Below are 21,302 nucleotides of genomic sequence, written 5' to 3' on the forward strand. Positions count from 1 at the left end.
CCCTTCACTGCTTTATTTTCCCCTCAGCTCTTACCACTGTCTGTCATACTGTACTGTCTTTCCTTTGTTTATTTATTGTTCCCCTTTCTGGAATGTAAGCTCTTTAAAGGTAGATATTCTTGTTTTGTTCACTGCTGTGTCTACAATGAAGAGAAAAATGCTGGACAGCAACTATTTATTAAATAAATGAATGGTGATCTTTGGCATTCTACTCTTAATTTAAGAATGAGGCACTAAATGTGATTGGAAGCTCTTTGTATATGGTGGTCTTGCCTACTGGTAGTTTTCACGCTAACTCTTCAGCTAATGACTCCAGGTATACCTTGGAAATGACACAGGTTTGGCTCCAGATTACTATAATAAAGTGAATATTGCAATAAAGTGAGTCACACGAATTTTTTGGTTTCCCAGTGCGTATAAAAGTTATGTTTACATTATACTGCAGTCTGTTAAGTGCAATAGCATATCTAAAAAGGAACGTATACACCCTAATTTAGAAACACTTTATTGCTAAAAAAAGTACTGACCATCACCTGACAGCTCAGGTTTGCCACACACCTTCAGTGTGTAAAGAACGCAGTATCTGCAAAGAGTGATAAAATGAGGTCCACGCCTGTATTAGAGGATTTCCATATGTCAGCATCGGGAAGTCTGTCTTTGGGAATGTTTCATTTTCTACAGATAATCCTCAGTTTCTTTCCAGGAATGTTAGGGGTTTAGGGTGGCAGGAATGGAAGCACAGCAACATATGCTTGGCTCCTTGCACTCTGGTTGCTGAGAAGGAAGCTAGGGTCACCCTGTTTGATGTGTAGGCTGCCATTTAATTGTGCTGATTTCAGCACCTCCACTCAAGTCAGCTGTGTGCGTACCCACTCACGTGGAGCATCTTTCCTTCACTTTCTCCAGAGAATTATCCTCTGGCTTCCCAAGGGGTGGTGGAAGAAACATTAGGTACTCCTCGGCTCTATCATCTCCCCTCTGGTCAGGCCCATCTTCCCAGATACGTGGAGCCTCCCAGGTCTTCCCAAGGCCTCTAAGGGAAGAATCTACTCCCCTCTCTCTGTGTTACCCATCTCTTTTAGCACCAGCATTTATACCATGTTAGATTCCTTCACCACTGTATTTTCTTCTTTTGTTATTTTTTGTCCTTGAAGGCTAATACCTTTTATATTGATTTATTGTCATTTTAATAGGCTTGGGAGGGAGAAGAAATAAAAATACGTATGTAGTGTGCCAGTTAAGTGTTGCTTGGGGTGTCCTGTCTCCCCTAACCCTTTGCGCATAGACACTCCAGGATCTCATGCTTGTTTGTACTCATAGATTAACTGTTGGTTTAATCAGCTGATGGTAAGAAAATGGCATAAACAATCTTTTATTTCCCATTTGGCCTTATTTTATTATCATTTAATTTCAGCACGTGAACTACTTTTCAAAAACTAAATCAAAATTGAAATCATGGCAGATAATAATTTATAAATATTTTAAAGTGCTGAAATTAAATTGCTCTTTTGCTAATCTGATGTTTAGGAGTGTGAGAACAAAGCGCTACAAGTAGAGTACCTTCAGATGACTCATAATTACTCATGTAGATGCATGTAAACCTGGATATGCAATTAGGCAGCTCATTATGTTGCAAATGCAATTACATGCGTAGATTCATGGCCACTCCCTCGGCTCACCCAGCTGTCTCCCTTGTCTCAGACTTATGATCAGTTATTATTAAGCCCCAGTTGTCAGAATTTGAAAATACATGCTGGTGCTAGTGGTGCCTTTCAGCTAATAATGGAGGAAAAGTTTGAAAAGAAAGTTTTCGTTTGAGTTTATATATTGCAGAGTTGGCAAAATCCCATTTTCCTTCTGGAGAGCAGGCTATCCATTTAGAAAAATTATCATTAATCATAGTAGTAGTTAATGATATTTACAGTATAGTATACCTCCATCGTCTCTGATCTGCAATTCTGAAATCCAAAAAGCCCTGATTTTATTTTTTTTTAATTAAATAACTCATTGGTGGCAAAACCTGACCTGCTTCATTAGGACTCAGACCTGACAAGTAATTACTAGGCTCTTTCTAGTCTTTATTTATCCAAATCACTGGTGTGAGTATGTATGGATTTTCAGAGAGTTATTAATATGTTTGATTATGGACCACTGCCCCATACTCCCCTGAAGATTTTAGATAAATACAGTCTACGTACAGCGTTGCCTTTTGAAAATGCAGAAAATCCTGAACTTCAAATGCTTCTTTGCCTCAGTAGTTTCTGATAAAGAGTTAAGGCCTTATGGTAAGAGTAACAGATTTCAAATTAGATGAGTGTTAAATTCTGGTAAGGGGTGGAACTCCCCACCGCTTAGAGCGTGAGCTCTGGGCCCTCACTACGGTTGTTAATTTTGCTATTCTTATCATTGTTTTTATTACTGTTCTAGTTCCAGAAACTGATATTTATTTTTACATTTAGAATGTCCTGAAAACAGTTCTATAACAAAATAAATAGATAATTTACATGGTAGCTCAGTGGTAAAATTATTTTTTATTTAAACTCCATTGTAGCTTATCTGTTCAGTGGTGTCATTATAACCTAAATAATGTTTAAATTGAGTTTCTAGGATTATAGTGCTATAAGATCACTAAAAAGTAAAATTGATAATTCTTCTAACAAAGCATCTTCCTTATAATTAATAATGAGTAAAATATATATTAATTTTCTATAACATTAAATTCTATTTGGTATGGCAGTTGTTTTACTGAATACAAAATCATAACCCCTTACCATTTTTCAAGGCCTAGTTCACATGTCTCCTTCAAAGATATCTTGATCTCCTGCCTCAGCAGATAGAGGGCTCCCCAGAAACATTCTAGAATTTCTCTTCTGTGGCACTAATCACATTATGTTGTACTTGATTGCTTTCTAGACTTTATATTTGACAGTAAGCACTTAGCTTTTAGTAAGTTTTGGAATGAATGAGTGAAGTTGAGGAAATTAAGAATCACTAGTCCTTCACACAAGTGTTGTGTGTGAATTAACGTTTCCCATTTGGTTTCATTCTGCTACCTAATGTTATAGAGTATACTGTGCCTGGAACATAATAAATGTGAAACTCAAATATGTGATGAATGAAAATTGAAGTAAAATCTGCCTCCTTACATTTAGCGGGTCTGGTTGTATTCTCTGAACTTACAAGAATATACTTAAGTCCTTTTCCCACGTGATACGTTATGCTCTCTTACACTGTCACCATTCTCTTTTCAGTGTTCACTCAGACCCACTTCACACTGTATGCTGTAATGCATTCTGAAAATTGTGTAAAAGAGTATTTTTTAAAAATCAGCTTTGGGATCTTATATACTTCTGTGTGTTCTAATATAATTATATATCAGTTAGAGTTTCTCATGCATAAGCCCATTTGGTTCAAAGTTATTGTGGGGAAAAAAAAGTTACTTATTGTGTGTTGATACAGTTCTACCAAATGGAGTAATTAAGAATTTTCTTAGTTTTAAAAGTTTTTAAATTGTTTTTTAAATCATTAGTTTAAAACTCAAGATAACAATTTCATATTTAATTACCATTTTATATTATCAGTGATTTTCATTTTGATAGTAGGAAATATTCAGTAGCATTAAAAGTAAATAGGATACATTATAGCATTTATACTGAATTAGTACAATTTGGTTCTTTGTCTCTAATAGTACTTTGTTGTTATTTTAATCCCCCTTGATCTGTTAAAAACCATCCATCCAGTAATCCTCCATACTTATTTTTGCCTTAGCACAACTTTGTGATGTGGCATAGTGGTTTTTCAAAAGTGGAATGGGGCCAAGGGTACCCTGCTCTATCAGCCCCCTAAGAATTTTAATATTCATTGTCTTTCCTTCCCACTCTTAGTCATATTTGTCCATTACCAGAAAATATGAGAATTTTGAATTTTTAAATTAAGCAAATATAATTAGCATCTTAAAGGTAGATTGTAATCATAGAGGCAGATGACCTTGGGTACGTGGCATGTATTTTCATGTACTTGAAACTTGGTTCTTCTGCCTAAACGGATTAGAGCAAGTAGATACTTGGCTGCATTTGAGTCAAGGCTTTCCTATAGCATGCTGATAAAGATTCTTTCCTGTTTTGAAGGATGGAGTATTTCCATTTAGATTGATTGATATGATTGTCATTAAAGTTGCTGAGGGACTCACAGTATTCCTTGATAGCAGTTTGATGAGTCAGATATCCAATTCCTTACGTTTACTGGGTGTGTGATTTTAGGAAATTCTTATACATAGAAAGTGGAAGATCATTAACAAACAATAGAAGTTTAAAACAGATCAGTCTTCATCAAGTTTCTGAAATAAAACTCTTATGGTGCATAAAAATGTAGACAAGCGATAAGTTTTTACTGCAGTATAGTATATAGCAGTATAATGACAATACAGAAAACCTAGAAAGTTTTGATGTAGTAGTAATAGTATACCAGTTGTTTAAAAACATGTTGTCTTCAAGTTGTAAAGCCTGAATGTAAGAATACATTAATATATTTTAAGTAGTAGTTGAAAGAGGAATGTATGTATGAATAGAGACAGCAAAGAATTTTTACACAGTAGTTAGTGTTTTGGTCCTTATAGGAATATCAGAACTGTGCACATGGTTGACCCTTCCTTATTGGTTAAGTGACCACTGTTTTGCAACTTAATGGTAGACCTTTGAGGAAAGCTCTAATGTGGATAAAACCTGCAGTTAATACCAGTTAAATCAGTAATTTCAACTTTGTTATGGTAATTCTGATATTTTTTTCTCTGAATAGGAAGTAGGGAAACGTGATTAATAAAATCAGCCCATTAGATTTAATTTTGTTTTTGATGGAAATATTTCCTCCTATAAAATTTAATGGCCATGAATTTGATTGCAGAGATTGTTTACCATAACCAGACCTGTCCCTGGAGAGGCAATTTAAAACAATTCCGTTGGAATCCAGATAACTAATCAAAAAGGATGTTGTGGAACATTATAAAAAAGGTCTATGTGAAAGTAAGATCTGGTCTGATATTATGATATTCCTACCCCTCACCCCCCAAGAAAAGTCAGTAAACACAGTGTAATAATCTATCCATTGTCTTTGAAGCCCATGTTTAAGACTGATGTAAGCTTTAAAGGTGGAACTACTTTATTATGAGGCCCTCTGGTAACCAGTGCTCCCTTGTATAAAAGGCAAAATAAATCTGACTTTCATCAAAAAGTGTTCTTATATCCAGTAGTTTTATGGTGAGGTATTTCAGTGTTTTTATCTGAATAAGGACAGTTAGAGAATTCAAAAAATACTTTCACCAAACAGGACCCTCTGAGTCTTAATACTTTGTGCAATGAAATTCATGAATGTATTCATATGTGCTTTATATGTGAATGGATTTATTTATGAAACATTTATTGAACACCTACTACTTGGCAGGGAATGTTCTATGTACTAGAAATTAAGCACTTAAAACAGATGAAGCTTAAACCCTCCCAGGAGGACAGTATCTTGGATCTTACATTCTAGAAAAGTGCTAGTAGTGTATTTTCCTCCTCTCTAAAAGAGGAGAAGGTGGCTGTCCTCGGTTGTATGCCAGTATATGACAGAGCTTTGCTTTTGCGGATTTATGACTGACAGGAAGCAGATACCCTTGTAGTTGCAGGTGCCTAAACTCTGACTCTCAGAGGATGCCCCATGGTCTTCCTAGCTTGCTCATGTGTTCATTCCAACCTGAAGTCCTTTCAGATATACTTACTGGGTACCCCAGCACAGCCTGTTTCATCCAGCCCTCACCCGTCTCCCCCATGGACTCAGCACAATCTCAGTTCACTGCTTTAAATGCCTGAGCATGTATGCGCATGCATAACGTATGCTCAGCTAGGTTTTTAACACCTGGGGGGAGAAGAGAATGATCGGGGACTTTGGTTTAGTGCAGTGCTTTGTATGTAGGAGCAATTAATATCAGTATTTTTTGACTTCAAGCTACTGTCCTAAAATTGCTCAAGATAATAGCAATTTCTTTAAAGTGGTCTACACTGAATTTTTTTTAAATGCCTTGCATTTCTTGAAGGTTTGTCTTTGATGGTCATTTCTGTTTTTAAAAATTGTATAGATTATATGATTAAGAAACTTCTTGATGGGACTTTTTAATGCTCATTAAGAGTTGTTTTTCGTGTTTATGAGCCCCATAGCCTTTGGTGGGAGTGGCGGGGTCACCTTCACTAATCAGGCAAAATAATGTAACTAAATTAGAGTGGCACTATCTAACATCTGCTTTTTTTCTTTTTAATGATTAAAGAGGGTATTAGGGTCTGTGTTTCTTTGTTATAACTCTCTTGTGCCTACCTTTCCTTCTCCAAAAAGGTTAAGCTAGATTTAATAATTTCCCTTACGAGTTTTGGGGGTTTTTTTCCTGTATAATTGATTACTATCAAAATACACAGGCAAGCAGTCAGTGGAAGTTCCATTTTGTAAGAGCCCAGTGCTCTCGCTTCTGAATGCCTCCCCTACGAGAGAGGATTTCAGTATTGTGGCTTTCCCACTGAGTGTCCCTTCCTTTGGGATATGCATTGACCTCAGTGGGCAAGGCATCTGCTGGGAAAGATTTGTATCAAGGGCAAAAAAGCAAAAAGCAGTCACAGTATTTTATGGAACTAATTGAATTACAAATTGAAGTATTCATATTTTATTACATGGTTATAAATTCTGTTCAACCCTTTGTTCCTCAGCCTTTCACTGGGACTAATTATGGATCCTGGCAACCCATTTTAGATTAAATCTGAAGAATTCTATATACAGAATTTTAATTTTGAATGAATTAAGTGAAGTGGACCATATAAGATAAAATGTAATGATCAGGTAGTTAGTTGATAACCCTTAAATTTTACATTTTATACTTTGTTTGTCTTGAGTGGCAAACTTTAAAAATCTGGTGTACCAAGTATGCTTTTGGGGATGCTAGTACTGTTCTGAGTGAAAGAGATGATAGAAATATGGATGAATATTATTATTAGTACCTGAAATTATTTGTATTTTCATAGTTCTTATGTAAGAATATTCACTGATATCATTGTATCCCAACCTGAGATTTTATTCCCTTATAAGCCTAAATTCTTCCTGCTTTGTTTATTCTCTTTCATTGTAGACTTGATTATGCACATTGCAGTTGTTTTTCAGCACTTGTGATAGAATCCAGGGTTTTAAAATTATATTTAAGGAAATTCGGTTGTAAAATAACGAGCTCCTAGTTGACATGGTGAGAGTGTACGTTTGCTAACCTTTTAATCTGCAGGTTTTAGGTCCTGCTCCCAGGTGGTGTTCCTTCTTAGACAACCTGACAGAAGAACTAGAAGAGAATCCAGAAAGCACAGTTTATGATGATTACAAATTTGTCACCAAGAAAGACCTTGAAAATTTAGGTAAAAAAAAAATTATGAAATGTTTATTAAATTATTTCTACTTGGTTTTTTTTTTTTCAGTTTTGAACATTAGAAATGATGGAGTCACACTTGTCTGATATTCCAAATCTTCTCTTTCTGACAAATCAGATATTAAACATAGTATGTATCATCAAGTTTATAATCTCTGCTTAGAAAAGATTCAGATAAATTCAGTTTACTGAAGCTTTTTGTATCTTATGTGAGGAATAATTTTTTTAACCTACTACCTATGTATAGGGAAAACATCAGTCAAGGAAGCAGTGATTTTTTTTTTCAAGTACTATTTGAATATAATAAGATTTTGAGAAATTTCAGAAACTGCAAGTAAATGATTTTTGGCTCCCTTCTAGGTTTGCTTATTGAGAGATCTAATCCAAAACTTAGAACCCGTAGGTTGAATTCTCAAATACAGAGAACCTGAGCTAGGTTTAAAGAATACAGACAAAGAAATGTTTCTCAATAACCACCAACACTTAAATAGGGCTTACGTGCACCGGGCAGTATTCTGAATATTTTACATACAACTCATTTAATCCTCCAGCTATGGAGTGGATGTTATTATGATTTCATTTTAGAGGTAAGGAAATTGAGGCACAGAAGGATTAAAGTATCTTGCAAAAATCTTCAGTGGTCGTAAATGTGAAGGTTAGAATTTAAACCTAGAGTCTGTGTTCTTAACTTGAGCCATAGTGACCCCTCTGAAGAACAGATTTATCTTAGTTGACTAGTCTAGTTTGTAGGATAATGAGAATAGATTTTACCAATCTTGTTCTATCGTTGGGAAAAGGCTACTTAGCAAATTGTTGAGAATGGGAAGACTTAGAGGAGCCATTCTCCGCAAGTCTAGGCAACTTAGTTGTCTTTCGAACAAATAGATGTACAGCAGCAGCTGAATGGTTAAAAAATAGAATCATGTAACAGATTAATAGAGAGATTCTCAAACTTTATCTTTAACCTATATCTTACAGCACAGTTAATCCAGGCAGAATTATTTTCTACCATTTAACCACCAAAATAATCCTTTAAATTTTAATGTGTTTTAAAAGACAAGAGTTGTACTTAGCCTTTAAAAGAACGACTTGTGAGTGAAATAGGTGTTCCTACTGAAGTGGCTTCTTAAATATCTGCAACGTGATTTTTGCAGTAGGTTTGTCACACTCACCTACGTTCTCAAATTGGAGAATAAAAAGTCATTGCTATTTTGTGGATTTTTAAAAACTACTGTGTTTAGTGTACTTTGGGTGCTTTTTCAGTCTCTTTACTTTGTTTACTTTGGGTGAGGAAGGCAGTTATAAAGGTTTAGATATAAAATGATAAAATACATTCATACTGCCTAATTTTAAAACTATGGAAATAGATATAGTATTCAACAAAGTAGTTATACTAGAAATTATTTTTAGGTAAATTAATATCTTTTCATTTTAAATGAGCCATTGGTTATTTTTCAACAGATTTTACCATCATATATAGAACCTTTAAATAACTTATGTGAAAGTAAAAATTAGGCCAAATAATTTCCCTTATTTCTTACGATTATAGCATTGAGTACTTGCAAGTTCTGACTTTCCCCAGCTGTGCCCTTTAGCAGACCCTATAGCATGGTTTCGTGGACTGCTGCTTCTGTAAGAAGTGCTGGATGGGTAGCACCGTGGCTGATGTCATGGGTGTCAGAGAGAGGCTGACCTGGGTTCGCATCCGTCCTCTCCCACTGTATCTGTATGCCTTGGCCAGGTTTCTTAAGCTCATTATGCCTTGGTTTCCTCATATATAAAATGGCAATAATAATAGTTCTTACCCATAGGGTTGCCTGGAGAATGAATCAGATAATGCCTGAGAAGTACTTAGCACAGTACCTACACGTAATACATGGATGTTACCTATTATTTTAAGAGATTTGTGGCAAATAAGTTTGAGAAATGCTATGTTAAGCAAAGTTAAATCAGTTTCTTATGGACTTCTTTGAGCCTTCACTGTCACCCGACACTATAAACCTCTGGGAGGAGAGGAAAGTATGAAACGTTTCCCAGACTTAATTGATCATAGAGCCTCTGCCTCCTCAAAGATGTCTTAGTGTTCTGTGCAGCCAATGATGAGAAAAGCTACCTGTCAGATTCTCTGTTTAAAATTTTTAACGTGAAAATCTGCTGGTTTTTATTTATGACCTAACTTGGAATAATTCTGGCCATGAAAATAAGTTTTATATACTTGATAGAGGAAACACAAATTATAAATACCTGTGCAGGCACCTAAACGCAGATCGCTGTGCATTTGGACATTTCGTTAAGGTTCAGCTCCCCCGCCCCCACCTCCCAACCCCGGCTTTAAGTTTCTACTTTGAAAATCCAAACCCTGTAGTTTTACTTATTAATTTTTCTCTTAAAAATTTTTTTATTTTTTGGGGAGGGGGGGATTAATTAGGTTTATTTATTTATTGATTTTTAGAGGAAGTACTGGGGATTGAACCCAGGATCTTGTGCATGCTGAGCATGCACTCTACCACTTGAGCTATACCCTTCCCCAAAACCCTGTACTTTTATTAACCTAACAAATTCTAAGAAAGTATTTTTCTGACCAAGTCTTGTAATTACTTTTTGAGATTATCGTAATTTTTGCCTTTTGATATTGTTCTATAATGTATACTGTTCTGTGCATCTTTGTGATTTTTGCCTAGTACATGATTTTTAGGTCTGGAGGGATGTTTATTTAAAAAATTTGGGAATCACAGGGTAATTTTTTCCTTGGAAACATAGTCACTTAGTGTTATACCAACTAAAGCTGCTGTTCATGTGAGTATATCACAGGTGGTCTTATTTTGAAGTTGAATATTCTTATAACCTTTCTCTTTGTAAATATTTGCAATTTATACTTTCTGACATAAGCAGAGCTTTCTTATGTGATATGACCACCACTAATTGTGAATGAAATCTGCTAAATCTTGGACACCCTATGAAAGGTATTGTTTAAAACCTGGTTCCCAAACGCTGATTAGCAGTGAATTTTTCATTCATCCACAATGAAGTATGTGTGTATATAGTATTTATTTTGATACAGACTTGCTAACTGTTCTTTCTTGAGAAAAAACATGCCCTTTCTACACCGTTGTTGTGACAGTGTTCTTTGGTTCTGGAAATTACGGGTGATCACAGTGGTCTTCCCTCACTGCCATCACTGTTCCTCCTTGGCAGTATGAAAGTTGACAACTCAGCGTTGATCCAGTATTATTTTTAAAATTGAACTGGTTTGTGGAATCCAAAAATCTTGAGAACCACTGGTATTATAGGGAGCTCCCCACCTTTTTTTTTTAACCAGTCTGTCATAGTTCATAAAGACACTTCCATTATTTTTATGCTTAGTGTTGATATTAAAAATAAGTAAAGATGATATTGTTGAAGTAGGTTAAAATTTTCTTCACAGTTATGAAGATTAATAATTCTAATCCTTAAATTTTTACTCAGAAGTGAAATTATAGTCAAATTGTCCATGAAAAATTGTTGAATTTTAATCAAGATTTCACAAGGGCCTGCCCTCTCCTGATTAACTTTTCCCAGGGCTCACACATCTCATCGGATCACCTTTTCTCCGGGCATATATGCATGGATTTTTCATGGACATAAGACTCTATCACAAGGTAAATACAGAACTGCAGTCGTTTAGGTGACTCAGGAGCAGTCTATAGCCATTTCTTTTCTACTTGCTTGCATTTCAGTAAAACATACCTAAGATTTGTAATAAGAAATCTGTCTATTCTTTGGCTTAATATTCATGGTGTATATGAAACATGCTGCTAAATACAATTCCCTTATTTTTAATTTTTTTCACTTTGTAAAGGTGAAATTGATGGTAAATCCATTTGCTTATGAAGAATATAGGAAAGATAAGATTCGACAGAAGATAGAAGAAACACGTGCACAGAGAGTCCAATTAAAGGTAAATCTTGACTCATCGTCGAATTTACTAGAGAAGAGAGCACTTTGTTTTCATTTTGTTTATTATTCAAAGAAAGCTGCCGTCCATTTCTTAGTTTCTCCATCCTTAGTTTACATCTTTTATTAATACTTTTGATATTTTATTTTGTTGTGAAGGTGGATACTCTACAGTTGTATCATTGTGGACTCTGTGCTAATGTCATTGTCGAAAATAATACCAGGTGAACTGATACAGTCAGCTCTACAAAGAAAATCTGATGCTGTTTTCAAATAAGTTTAGATTTTGGAGTTTTGTGGCTCTGCTAATCCCATTTCTTACTGATACTTGCTCACATCTTAGGCTAGCTGCTTGGATCATGGGAAGAGGTCATTAGACTATGTCAGGGTCCAGACAAGAGTCAGACCACACTAGTTCTATTAATAGAGGAATTTAATGTAAAGAATTGTTGCCAGGTATTAGAGACTGAAAGGGCGGAGACACTGAGGTATTGATAAGAGAGGCAGCGGCCGGGGCAGCCGGAAGGAGGCAGCCTGCTGAGCAGAGTCCAGACTCTGAGGAGGACGAACAGCTGGCAGTGGGGTCCTCCAGGTGGAAGGAGGCTGTTCCTGGGCAAGTGGGAAACCTCAGACTGGGCTCCCCCTCTGCTGGGGCCACCTGTTGTCACCGAGGCAGAGAACTGTTGACGTGGGACATCAGCCCAGCAGCACGCCGACAGGAAAGGGCAGACCCATCTCCTTCTCCCGCTTCCAGTCTTGATTAAGATTAACTACCAAGAAATACAGTCACTTCTAACTGAGCATTGGTTAAAACACATACACACACACTCATGCTTTCAGTACAAGAGACTAGTGACAGGTTTTTCCTTTTTCCAGATTATTTGTTAAGTTTTTAAAAGTGGTGAATGTGTATGTGTTGGCCAGGGTAGACTGGGACTTGGAGGACTTTTGTTCCTGCTCTTCACTTTAACCTTTAAAGTTGAATTACAGGTGTTTCAGTACAGCTTTTTTTTTTTCTCTACTAGAAATTGCCAAAAGTGAACAAAGAGCTGGCACTTAAATTAATTGAGGAAGAGGAGGAGAAGCAAAAATCTACATGGAGAAAGAAAATTAAGGTAAGATTTTATAAGCCAGAGAAAATGTTGATCGTTTCTTCATATTTTTTGGATAATAACTTGTATCTTTTTTCTTTTCAGTTTAAAATGCATTTAGTTTTCTTTCTTTCTTTCTTTCTCTTTTTTTTTCTTGCTTGTAAGATAGTATATGCTCAGTATGGGAAGTTTGTAAAATAAAAAAGAATATAGTCACTCATACAATTCTGCCAGGGAAAGGCATCATTAATATGTTAGTGAATTTCCTTCCTGTCTTTTTCTGGTTTGTTTTTATTCATTTATTTTTATTAAAGTATAGTTGATTTACAATGTTGTGTTATTTTCTGGTGTACAGCAGAGTGATTCAGATATATATGTGTATGTGTAATTTTTTTCTTTCTCAGATTCCTTCCCATCCTTCCTGCCTTATTTCTCTTAAAATTATAAACTCTGATAGCAGGATACTATTGTATCATATTGTATATGTAAAGTATTTATCCTAGTTCTATAAAATAACACAAGTGGCTTCCCATTTTATTAAAAATTCTTATAAATATTTTTGAGAGCTTCATATTCTGTCTTGTGGATGTATTTTAAATTGTTTTTTTTCTGTTAAATATTTAGATTGCTTATTACTTATTGTCAAAGTAGTTTGTTTATAACTTTGGAAGTGACTAGTTTTCGTTTAGACCTGGGACGATCGGGAATGTGCACTCTTACAAATGACCACTGTCTGTCCTCCTTTACTGCTGTGGAATAGACCAGGATTGGTCATAACCTCCATAAAGGTGACGCTGATGTTGTCAAGACAGGAGGAGATTTTTCTAATTTTCCCAAATACGTGAGGGCTTCCTCATTCCTCCCCAGTGCTGCTTGGATCAGGCAGACAGATGGCCAGGCTGGGCTCCTCTCTGGATTGAGCTGCAGAGATCAGCTCTCTCCTGAGAGCCTGCCGGACCTGCCCGGGTACATGGCCCAACCTGGTACCTGGGCCAGCGGTGTGGCGCTCCCGGGAGGCTTTGTGTGCTTGCTTAGGCTTTCTCTGTTCTCTCTCTAGTTTTTACCCAGGTAAGTGAATGGGAGATAAGTGAGCTCTTCGTGTGTTTATTTTTGTACCAGTCTCCCCTACCACGGCAGGGGACTGCAGCTGAAGGGTCTTGTGTCTGGCCCCCTTACTAACTCGTTATGTCATCGTGGGCAACCCTCAGCTTCACTGGGTCATAGCGTTTTCGTCTGTTAAGATGCCAGGATAGGAGCAGGGAGAGGCATTCTTGGTGCTGAGCTTTCTCAGTGGGTTCACACTTCCTGCTCCCTGTGTCATCCTCTGCTTCCTCAGCCTTTTGCAATCTTCTTATCATGCTCTGTTATGTCTTCTTAATGTATTGTTTAACTCTTGTAGAAGCCTTCCTTATGTAAATACACGAATAAATATATAGATGGCTTTTATGTTTCCATTTTCATTACATGAATAGTATGACAGTATTGAGACAATTACTTAAGCCTGTTATATAAATTTACATATCTATGTGCTATGGCTGTGCACCTTCTAATTTACATCAATGTGTTTATGTATATACTAAATGTATATATATATTTTTTTCCTTAAAATGTTTAAAATGTAAGTGCTTCCAGGTACCGTGAGTTTCTCCTCAGAGTATTCACATTAATTTTCTCGTTAGCCTAGCCTGAGGAGGATTAGGGAGGTAACCTTTCAGCTTCGTAATGTCATTCTGCAAGTGTAATGAAAGTGATCTTTGGATCATGCCTTCCAGCTTCAGGAGGAAGAGAGAGGAGCTGATTTAGGCTGCAAATGTACTCAGGCCTGTCTGTGTTTTATGCTTATGAGTCTTTATTACATTTAATATTACAGAGAGTAGGACACTTAAATTAAAATTTAATTTTGATTGTGTATGCTGCATGGTATACACACTTCAGGAGCCTTTTTAAAAGATCTTACATGATTATGAAGATGTGGGGAAAGCCCCCTTTCCTCACCATCCCCCCTTTGTTTCACAGACTTCTGTTGAGGTTAAGGGTGGCCAGAGATGTAGACCACTGGCTGTCCGTGCTGCACGGTGGTGCAGGATGGTGAAAACAACCACGAGAGCTGAAACCGTGCTCAGTGATCTGCAGAGTCAAAGGGAAAATCATGGTTGTCTATGCCTTTTAAACAGTTTTGGTCAGAACATTAATAGGGTCATCCGCTAAGGAACCGTCAGACGTGCACTGCTTCTGCTGCAAGTGCAAGAAGGAGGAGCCCTAGAAACCCTCATCTCCCCCTGTCCAGCAGTCGTTTCCCCTCAGCTGTTGGAAGCTGGAAGCATGGTGTTTGTGGCTGTGTAAACTATAGAATCCTGCTAGAAAGTCATGTTTGTAAAACGTGCTCCTGGTTTGCTTTTTAGAGGCTTGATGACCCAAATCAGACCCCTTTATCAGAGCTCAGTTTCTTTCCAGAAATACTTAAATATAGTCATCAAAAAATCTGATGCTGTTACTAGACAGTTTGTATGATTTGTTGTTTAACAGTTTTATCTAATTAAAATGACCTTAAAAACCATTCATGAATTAAGGAAAGAATCCTTCATTATAATTGTGAAGAATACTTGAAAGAATTGTTAAGTCCATCAGCAGTTCATTAGTCTTGCCTTTGAACTCAGCTCTTCAAACCCTCGAGAGCTTTAATAGCTCTGATAACTCCTGATTTGAAAGTCTCTATGGTGCAGTTATGATCTACTTTGGCTCCAAATGAAATTTCATGGAGGCAGACAGTGAAATATGTTCCCAGATATTGCTACCACTGACAACAGAATTAGATTCTAATAAGATGTTTACCATTGAGTTGATGATGTTGGACCTACAGTGGCAAATGACTCACTGCATAATGTCAAGAAGCAGTATCTGGACCATATCCCAACTTAGACATTTGGTGATAATAATTCTAATTGATTCACTTACTCTCTCAGCAAATACGTATTGAGCTCTCAGGGTGCAGAAGCAGAGGCATGCAAATGGTGACCCATTTGACTTGTAAGGGTCCGAGTAGTGGTTTGAACCACTTCTTTTTACAAGTGCCATTTCTTGCCTGTTGGCCTTTTCTACCAAATTTTCACTGTTGCTTTGAAGTCTTTTATGAACGGACTTTCCTGGGATTCTGCAGCAGCTGAGCCAGGCATTGTCATGTCCCATCTGCAGGCCGAGTGGGTTCTGTGGCCTGGGGACCCAGGATAGATGTCTTAACAGCCTCAGGGATTATTCTGTACCATGAGCAGTTTGTATACAAGTCATTATTCATCTCGCTAGGGAAACGTGTAATCATGCACAGATGCTGGGTCAGATTAGATCGGTTTTAACATCCAAAATATTATTTTTAAGGCCTTTTAGTACCAATTAAAGATAATGTTTTTGTTTGTCAGCTATCCCTCTGTCCTTCTCTGTAACCTCCTCTCCTCCATCTCCTATTTTCACATCTCCTGACACTTTTGCCTTTCCAGCTGATTATTTTGGTGTAGAACTCTTGTCTCTTACTATTGCCCATAATGGTGCTTTTTGACTTTTTAAATGTTAGGCACTGCTTTTCGATAACCTTCCCTTCTAGTAAAATTATCTTGTGATTTTGGGTAAGGCAGTATTCAGCATTTATTTGGTTACAAGTATGCAAATACTCCTTACCACCTGAGTTGGAGTCATATTTCCTGCGCAGCCTTAGTCTTCCTGCACTGAGTAGTTGACTTTTTGTTAGCTTTCTGTGTAATTATCACTAGTTAACTCTCAATTCTTTACCAGTTGTCTAAATCTCATCTCAGGATAGTTATATGAAGATCAGTTGTCAGATTAATTTTACTTTCTTCAAGAAGTCTCTTTGACATCTTCCTGCCAGCTCCATTCCAGAACCGTCATCTTCAAATCCTGGTTCTCAGCCAGCATCCTGGCAATTCACTCCACCTCACGCCCATGTGAGACACAGATTATAAAGGACTTTCAGTTTTCTGAAGGAATATTGTTTCCAGCCCAGACAAGCATTCATTGTAGGGTATAGTGAAGAGATTTGCAAGCACGCACGTTCTCAGCAGCCGCAGCGACACATTACCCCGACATGCTACTTTTCCTCAGGAAGTTCCTTAGGATTTTCTCCTCCAGGATACACGAGTCAGGCCAGAAGGAGGAAGAGTCTGAGGAAGTCCCCGGCGCTGGCTCTGTGCCATGCTGGGGGCCGTCTTCCATCCAGAGACCCGGCCCGCAGTGCTGGCCTCCCGGCAGGCCCTTTTGCTCCAGGGACTTCGGTTCTTCAGTGCTGGGACATTTTCTTGGAAAAAAAATGTTTTAAGTAGTTTTTCGCTGCTATGATCCATAGTCATAATCTTGAGTGGAAGCTCTGAGGTGGAGACAGGGCTCATCAGTCCCTGTGTGCCGACCTGGCCGAGCTGTTTACCTGGGGAGGTGCCAAATGGCAGGATCTCTTCAGTTTTTCTCTTGCCTGGCCAGATCCTCCTGCTTCGAGAGTGACGGCTTGGCTGCCAGGGTTCTGAGGGCTGAGAACTATCATCAGGAGGGCTTGGGGTGTGGGGTGAGGTGGCATCTCAGCCCCTCGTGTCTGGATGCTTCCCTTCTTGCCTTGCGGCCCCCACTGGCCACCTCCTCCCCTCCAGAGAAGCCTGCGGTTCAAGTGGGTGGGTCCGTTTCATATCCTTCTCATCCTTAAGGGTTTGTGTTGTCTTTTTTTAAGTCCCCTTTCTATTGTTTTCATGGGGTTTTAGTGGAGATTAGAAGGAGATGCTTGTGTTCAGACCACCATCTTTACTCAGAAGTCTGCATTGCCTTAATTTCATAGGTATCATAATATACTTCTTTGAAGCAGGGCTGTGGTATGAGCAATACTTTTAAGATGTTTTCCAAATTTTAATGGCAAGTGTTTAGCATCTGTACATGTGTATGTACAGGGCAGGTGACGAACCAGACACTTGTAAACTGCTGTAGAACATTGCTACTTACATCTCATCCTGCCTTTTTTTTTTTAAAGACAGCTGTGAAAACAAACAGACTAGGAAAAATCTCTGGGGGAAATATTTTTACAGCTAGGTTAGAAGTTTTTATTTTATATTTGTTCATCCAAGGCATACTTGTCTTTAGGCAGTGCAATTTATTTGTTTTAAATTAAGGGGGAAAAAAATACTAGCAACATATTCTTTCTTAACATGTTTCTCTGTTGTTTATTAAATATGGTTATTTAATAAGTACAGTAAGATGAAAAAGAAAAGATTTCCCTTGGGTTTTGTATATGTATTTCTTTTAACCTAGATTCTAATAGCTGTTCATTTGAAAATATTTGGGTCTTCAGCAATATCACCTATCCTGTACTTACAGATAACTCCAGAATTTATCCATTGTAGCCCCTGCCTTCTCTCCTGAGACCCGGTGTCTCGTTGCAGGCACCTAATGGTGTCTGTCAGAATCCTGATGTCAGTCTCCTTGTGCCATAGACCTAACCAGTCTTAAACGGAACATAACTTCTTTTTTTTCCCTGTTAACTTTTCTCAATCACTGGATTTTTTTTAAGACTTAAATTTTTTAGAATAGTTTTAGGTTCATAGCAAAATTGAGGGGAAGGTAAGAGATTTCCCATATACCCTCTGTCCCCACACCTGCGTAATCTCCCCCCACTACTGAATATTCCCCTAGCAGAGGGGACATTTGTTACAATCGGTAAACCTACATTAGCACATCCTAATCACCCAAAATTAAATGGCCTAGAGAGAAAAAAAATGGATGAGGCTATCCAATAAGGGAAGGAAATATCCCTTATGTTTCCAAATAACTCAATTGGAGGCAGTAAACTTACACCACCAGCTCCCCACCGTGTTAATTCTTGACTTACTATCAATGTGTAGTTCCTCTCCCAGTTTTTGAATATGCAGTCAAAAGATTCAGTAATTTTCGTTCAGTACAATAGCTATGTTTAAAAAGCCATGTTTCAAACACATAACTTTCCTTGAAAAATGTTTTGCATCAAAAAATTTTAATTGAAGAAAATTCTTTCTACTCTATTAGGCTTAAAGTTAGCCCAAAAGTCTCATTCTTAGTTCATTATGTGTAATGGCCAAGTAATACGTATTTTCGTGAAATAGATTAATAGAATTTGTTTGTGGGTAAGAGATAAGGAATTAGAAAGTTCTGGAAACTGGTTCTAAAAAATTTTGTAATAATTTATGTAAATTATGCCTTATGCAGCTTCTTAACTTATTATTGAATGAACTGTTTTTAAGCCATCTTTCTGGTCAGATTTTATTGATATTAACTTTAAATTTTGCATTCTTTGTCTTACAGAGCCTTCCTAATATTCTCTCTGATGATCGATTTAAAGTTATGTTCGAGAACCCTGACTTCCAAGTAGATGAAGAGAGTGAAGAATTTAGGCTTTTGAATCCACTTGTTTCCAAAATTAGTGAAAAAAGGAAGAAGAAGCTAAGACTCTTAGAGCAACAGGAACTTCGTGAAAAAGTAATGTTCTCTATATCATTTAGAATATGCTCCTGTTTGTTTAAAGTTTTCTGTCTAAGTTAGAAGAGTCTTTGAGTTAACTTGAACTGGAATTTGTTTGACCTTTAGCTTAGGAATGTATCTTATTTAATTAAAGACATTTTTTTCCTGATGCATGCAATGTCACATGCTCTAATGGGCTAATGCTATTTAAAAGAAAATAATGGATCAGTGTTTTTGGTTGGGGAAAGGAGCTGCTTCTTACTATTTTTATTTTCAGGAAGAGGAGGAAGAACCGGAAGGAAAACCAAGTGATGCAGAAAGTTCTGAGAGTTCAGATGATGAAAAGGACTGGGTTGAAGAGGTCAGGAAACAGCGCCGACTTCTCCAACAGGAGGAAAAAGTGAAGCGTCAGGAACGACTCAAGGAGGACCAGCAGACGGTCCTCAAGCCCCAGTTTTATGAGATCAAAGCAGGCGAAGAATTCAGAAGCTTCAAAGATTCTGCCACAAAGCAGAAGCTAATGAAGTAAGTAATGCTGCCCTCAGTGGTGGCTCCAGGTGGTGGCCCAGCTTTCCTTTTCCTCGCCCGGCACCTTGCCCTCAGGGTGGCATTTGGATCTTGGGAGTAAATGTGAGGGAAGGACCACAAGGCCTGAGGGGAAATACGCTTGTCTCTATTGTGATTATTTTTAACAGCGTTTTGAGGTGTGGTTACATACATAAGATAACGGGGTCTGGCCCCCTGAGTATTGGTAAATACACACATTAGAGCATTTTTATCCTGCAGAAGCCACACTCTTAAATTATAGTCGTAATTAAGAGATAATCACTTCTTTAACAAAAAGTTGTTTTTAAAAATTAGAATTTCAGTTACGTTTACGCTCATCTTAGTTTACACGATTATTAAAAAGATCACTTGGAAATTTTGCTAGAAATTCTAAGCCTTTTGTAGATACATTGAGAGATCAGAAAAAGTGGTTTTCTGGAATAGTCAGATACAGAGAGGCAGAAAGTAGAATGGTGGTTGCCAGGGGTTGGAGGGGTGAGCCATCACTTAAGGAGGTACGAGTGTCAATTTGGAATGATGAGAACATTCTAGAAATGGGTGGTGGTAATGGCTGCACAACAGTGAGTGTCTGCTGAACTAGTCACTTAAAAATGGTTAAAATGATGTTTTATGTTATACATACTTTACCACAATAAAAAAAATCAACTTTAAAAACAATATTATTTGGACAGTTATACCTGTCAGGTGTCTAAGTTAGGAACAAGCTAGGTACTCAGGTCCAAAATGTGTGTAAGCTCTAAGTCGTGTAAGTCTCCGCTTTGAGAGTTTCTAGGCTGAGTATTGATACGGAAGATCTGAATGGGAATAGAGTAGATGATCTTGAAAGAAGAGCCTGGAGGCCTAGGGAGCCCAGGAAGATGGAGGAGGAAGAGGCGGGCAGGCAGATGAGGTGTTAGGTCAGCCGGTGCTAGTTCTGTACCTATGCTTTTTGAGCTCCCAGCTCCCCATTTAGAAAAATGTGGTTTTTCAGACAGAGGAAGTGTCCGAGGGGGGGAACTTCGATGGATGGGCTGAATTGTTTCTGGAAAGAGATATGCTTATTCATCTTTATTTTGCCAGTTTTAGCAAATCTGGGACACCAAATGTTGAGTGAATCCTTCACCTTAGATCTAGGATCATCTAGAAGTTCTGATTCTGACTCACAAAAGATGCAAAGAATCTAGTATCTTCTGAAGAAATTTTTTTTACCTACCAGCCTCACTCTTTTTTATAACACCTTTCTTGAAATATAATTTATGTAACATACAATTCACCTAGTTAAAGTGTGCAATTTATTGGTTTTTAGTATATTCACAGAGTTTTGTGCAACCATCACCACTATCAGTTTTAGAACATTTTCCTTATCCACAAACAAAATTCCTTACCCCATTAGCATTTACTCCCATTTACCCCCACCTCCCATCCCCAAGCAACCACTAATCCATTCTCTGTCTCTATACATTTGCCTATTCTGACATTTCATGTAAATGGAATCATACAATAGGTAGCGTTTTGTCTGACTGCTTTTACTTAGCACAGCGTCTTTAGTGTTCATCCATGTTGTAGCATATGTCAGTACTTCATTCGTTTTTATTGCCAAGTAATATTTCAGGGCGTATTGTATTGTATATATTGTATTCATTCATTTATCAGTTTATGGATATTTGGGTTGTTTGCACTTTCTGGCTATCGTGAATAGTGTTGCTGTGGACATTTGTGTGTAAATGTTTGCATTGACATATGTTTTCCTGTCTCCTGGCTACACACGGTAACTTTATGTCTGACTTTCTGAGAAACTGCCAAACTGTTTTCCAAGGAGGCTTCTG

The 21,302-nt window shown here is 37.5% G+C and overlaps 1 protein-coding gene across 1 annotated transcript in view; it reads left to right on the forward strand.

Annotated features, from left to right (window-relative positions):
• NOL10 (nucleolar protein 10) overlaps positions 1 to 21,302 on the forward strand; it is an 85,557-nt gene that overhangs the window by 51,440 nt on the left and 12,815 nt on the right. The window contains exons 14-19 of the mRNA XM_006197109.4: positions 7,292 to 7,418; positions 10,988 to 11,067; positions 11,268 to 11,366; positions 12,388 to 12,477; positions 18,775 to 18,948; positions 19,208 to 19,455. Coding sequence (XP_006197171.1) covers positions 7,292 to 7,418; positions 10,988 to 11,067; positions 11,268 to 11,366; positions 12,388 to 12,477; positions 18,775 to 18,948; positions 19,208 to 19,455 — 818 coding nt within the window. The remainder of the gene's footprint in view (positions 1 to 7,291; positions 7,419 to 10,987; positions 11,068 to 11,267; positions 11,367 to 12,387; positions 12,478 to 18,774; positions 18,949 to 19,207; positions 19,456 to 21,302) is intronic.

This window comes from Vicugna pacos, chromosome 15 (assembly GCF_048564905.1).
Source record: "Vicugna pacos chromosome 15, VicPac4, whole genome shotgun sequence".
Taxonomy (NCBI): Eukaryota; Metazoa; Chordata; class Mammalia; order Artiodactyla; family Camelidae; genus Vicugna; species Vicugna pacos.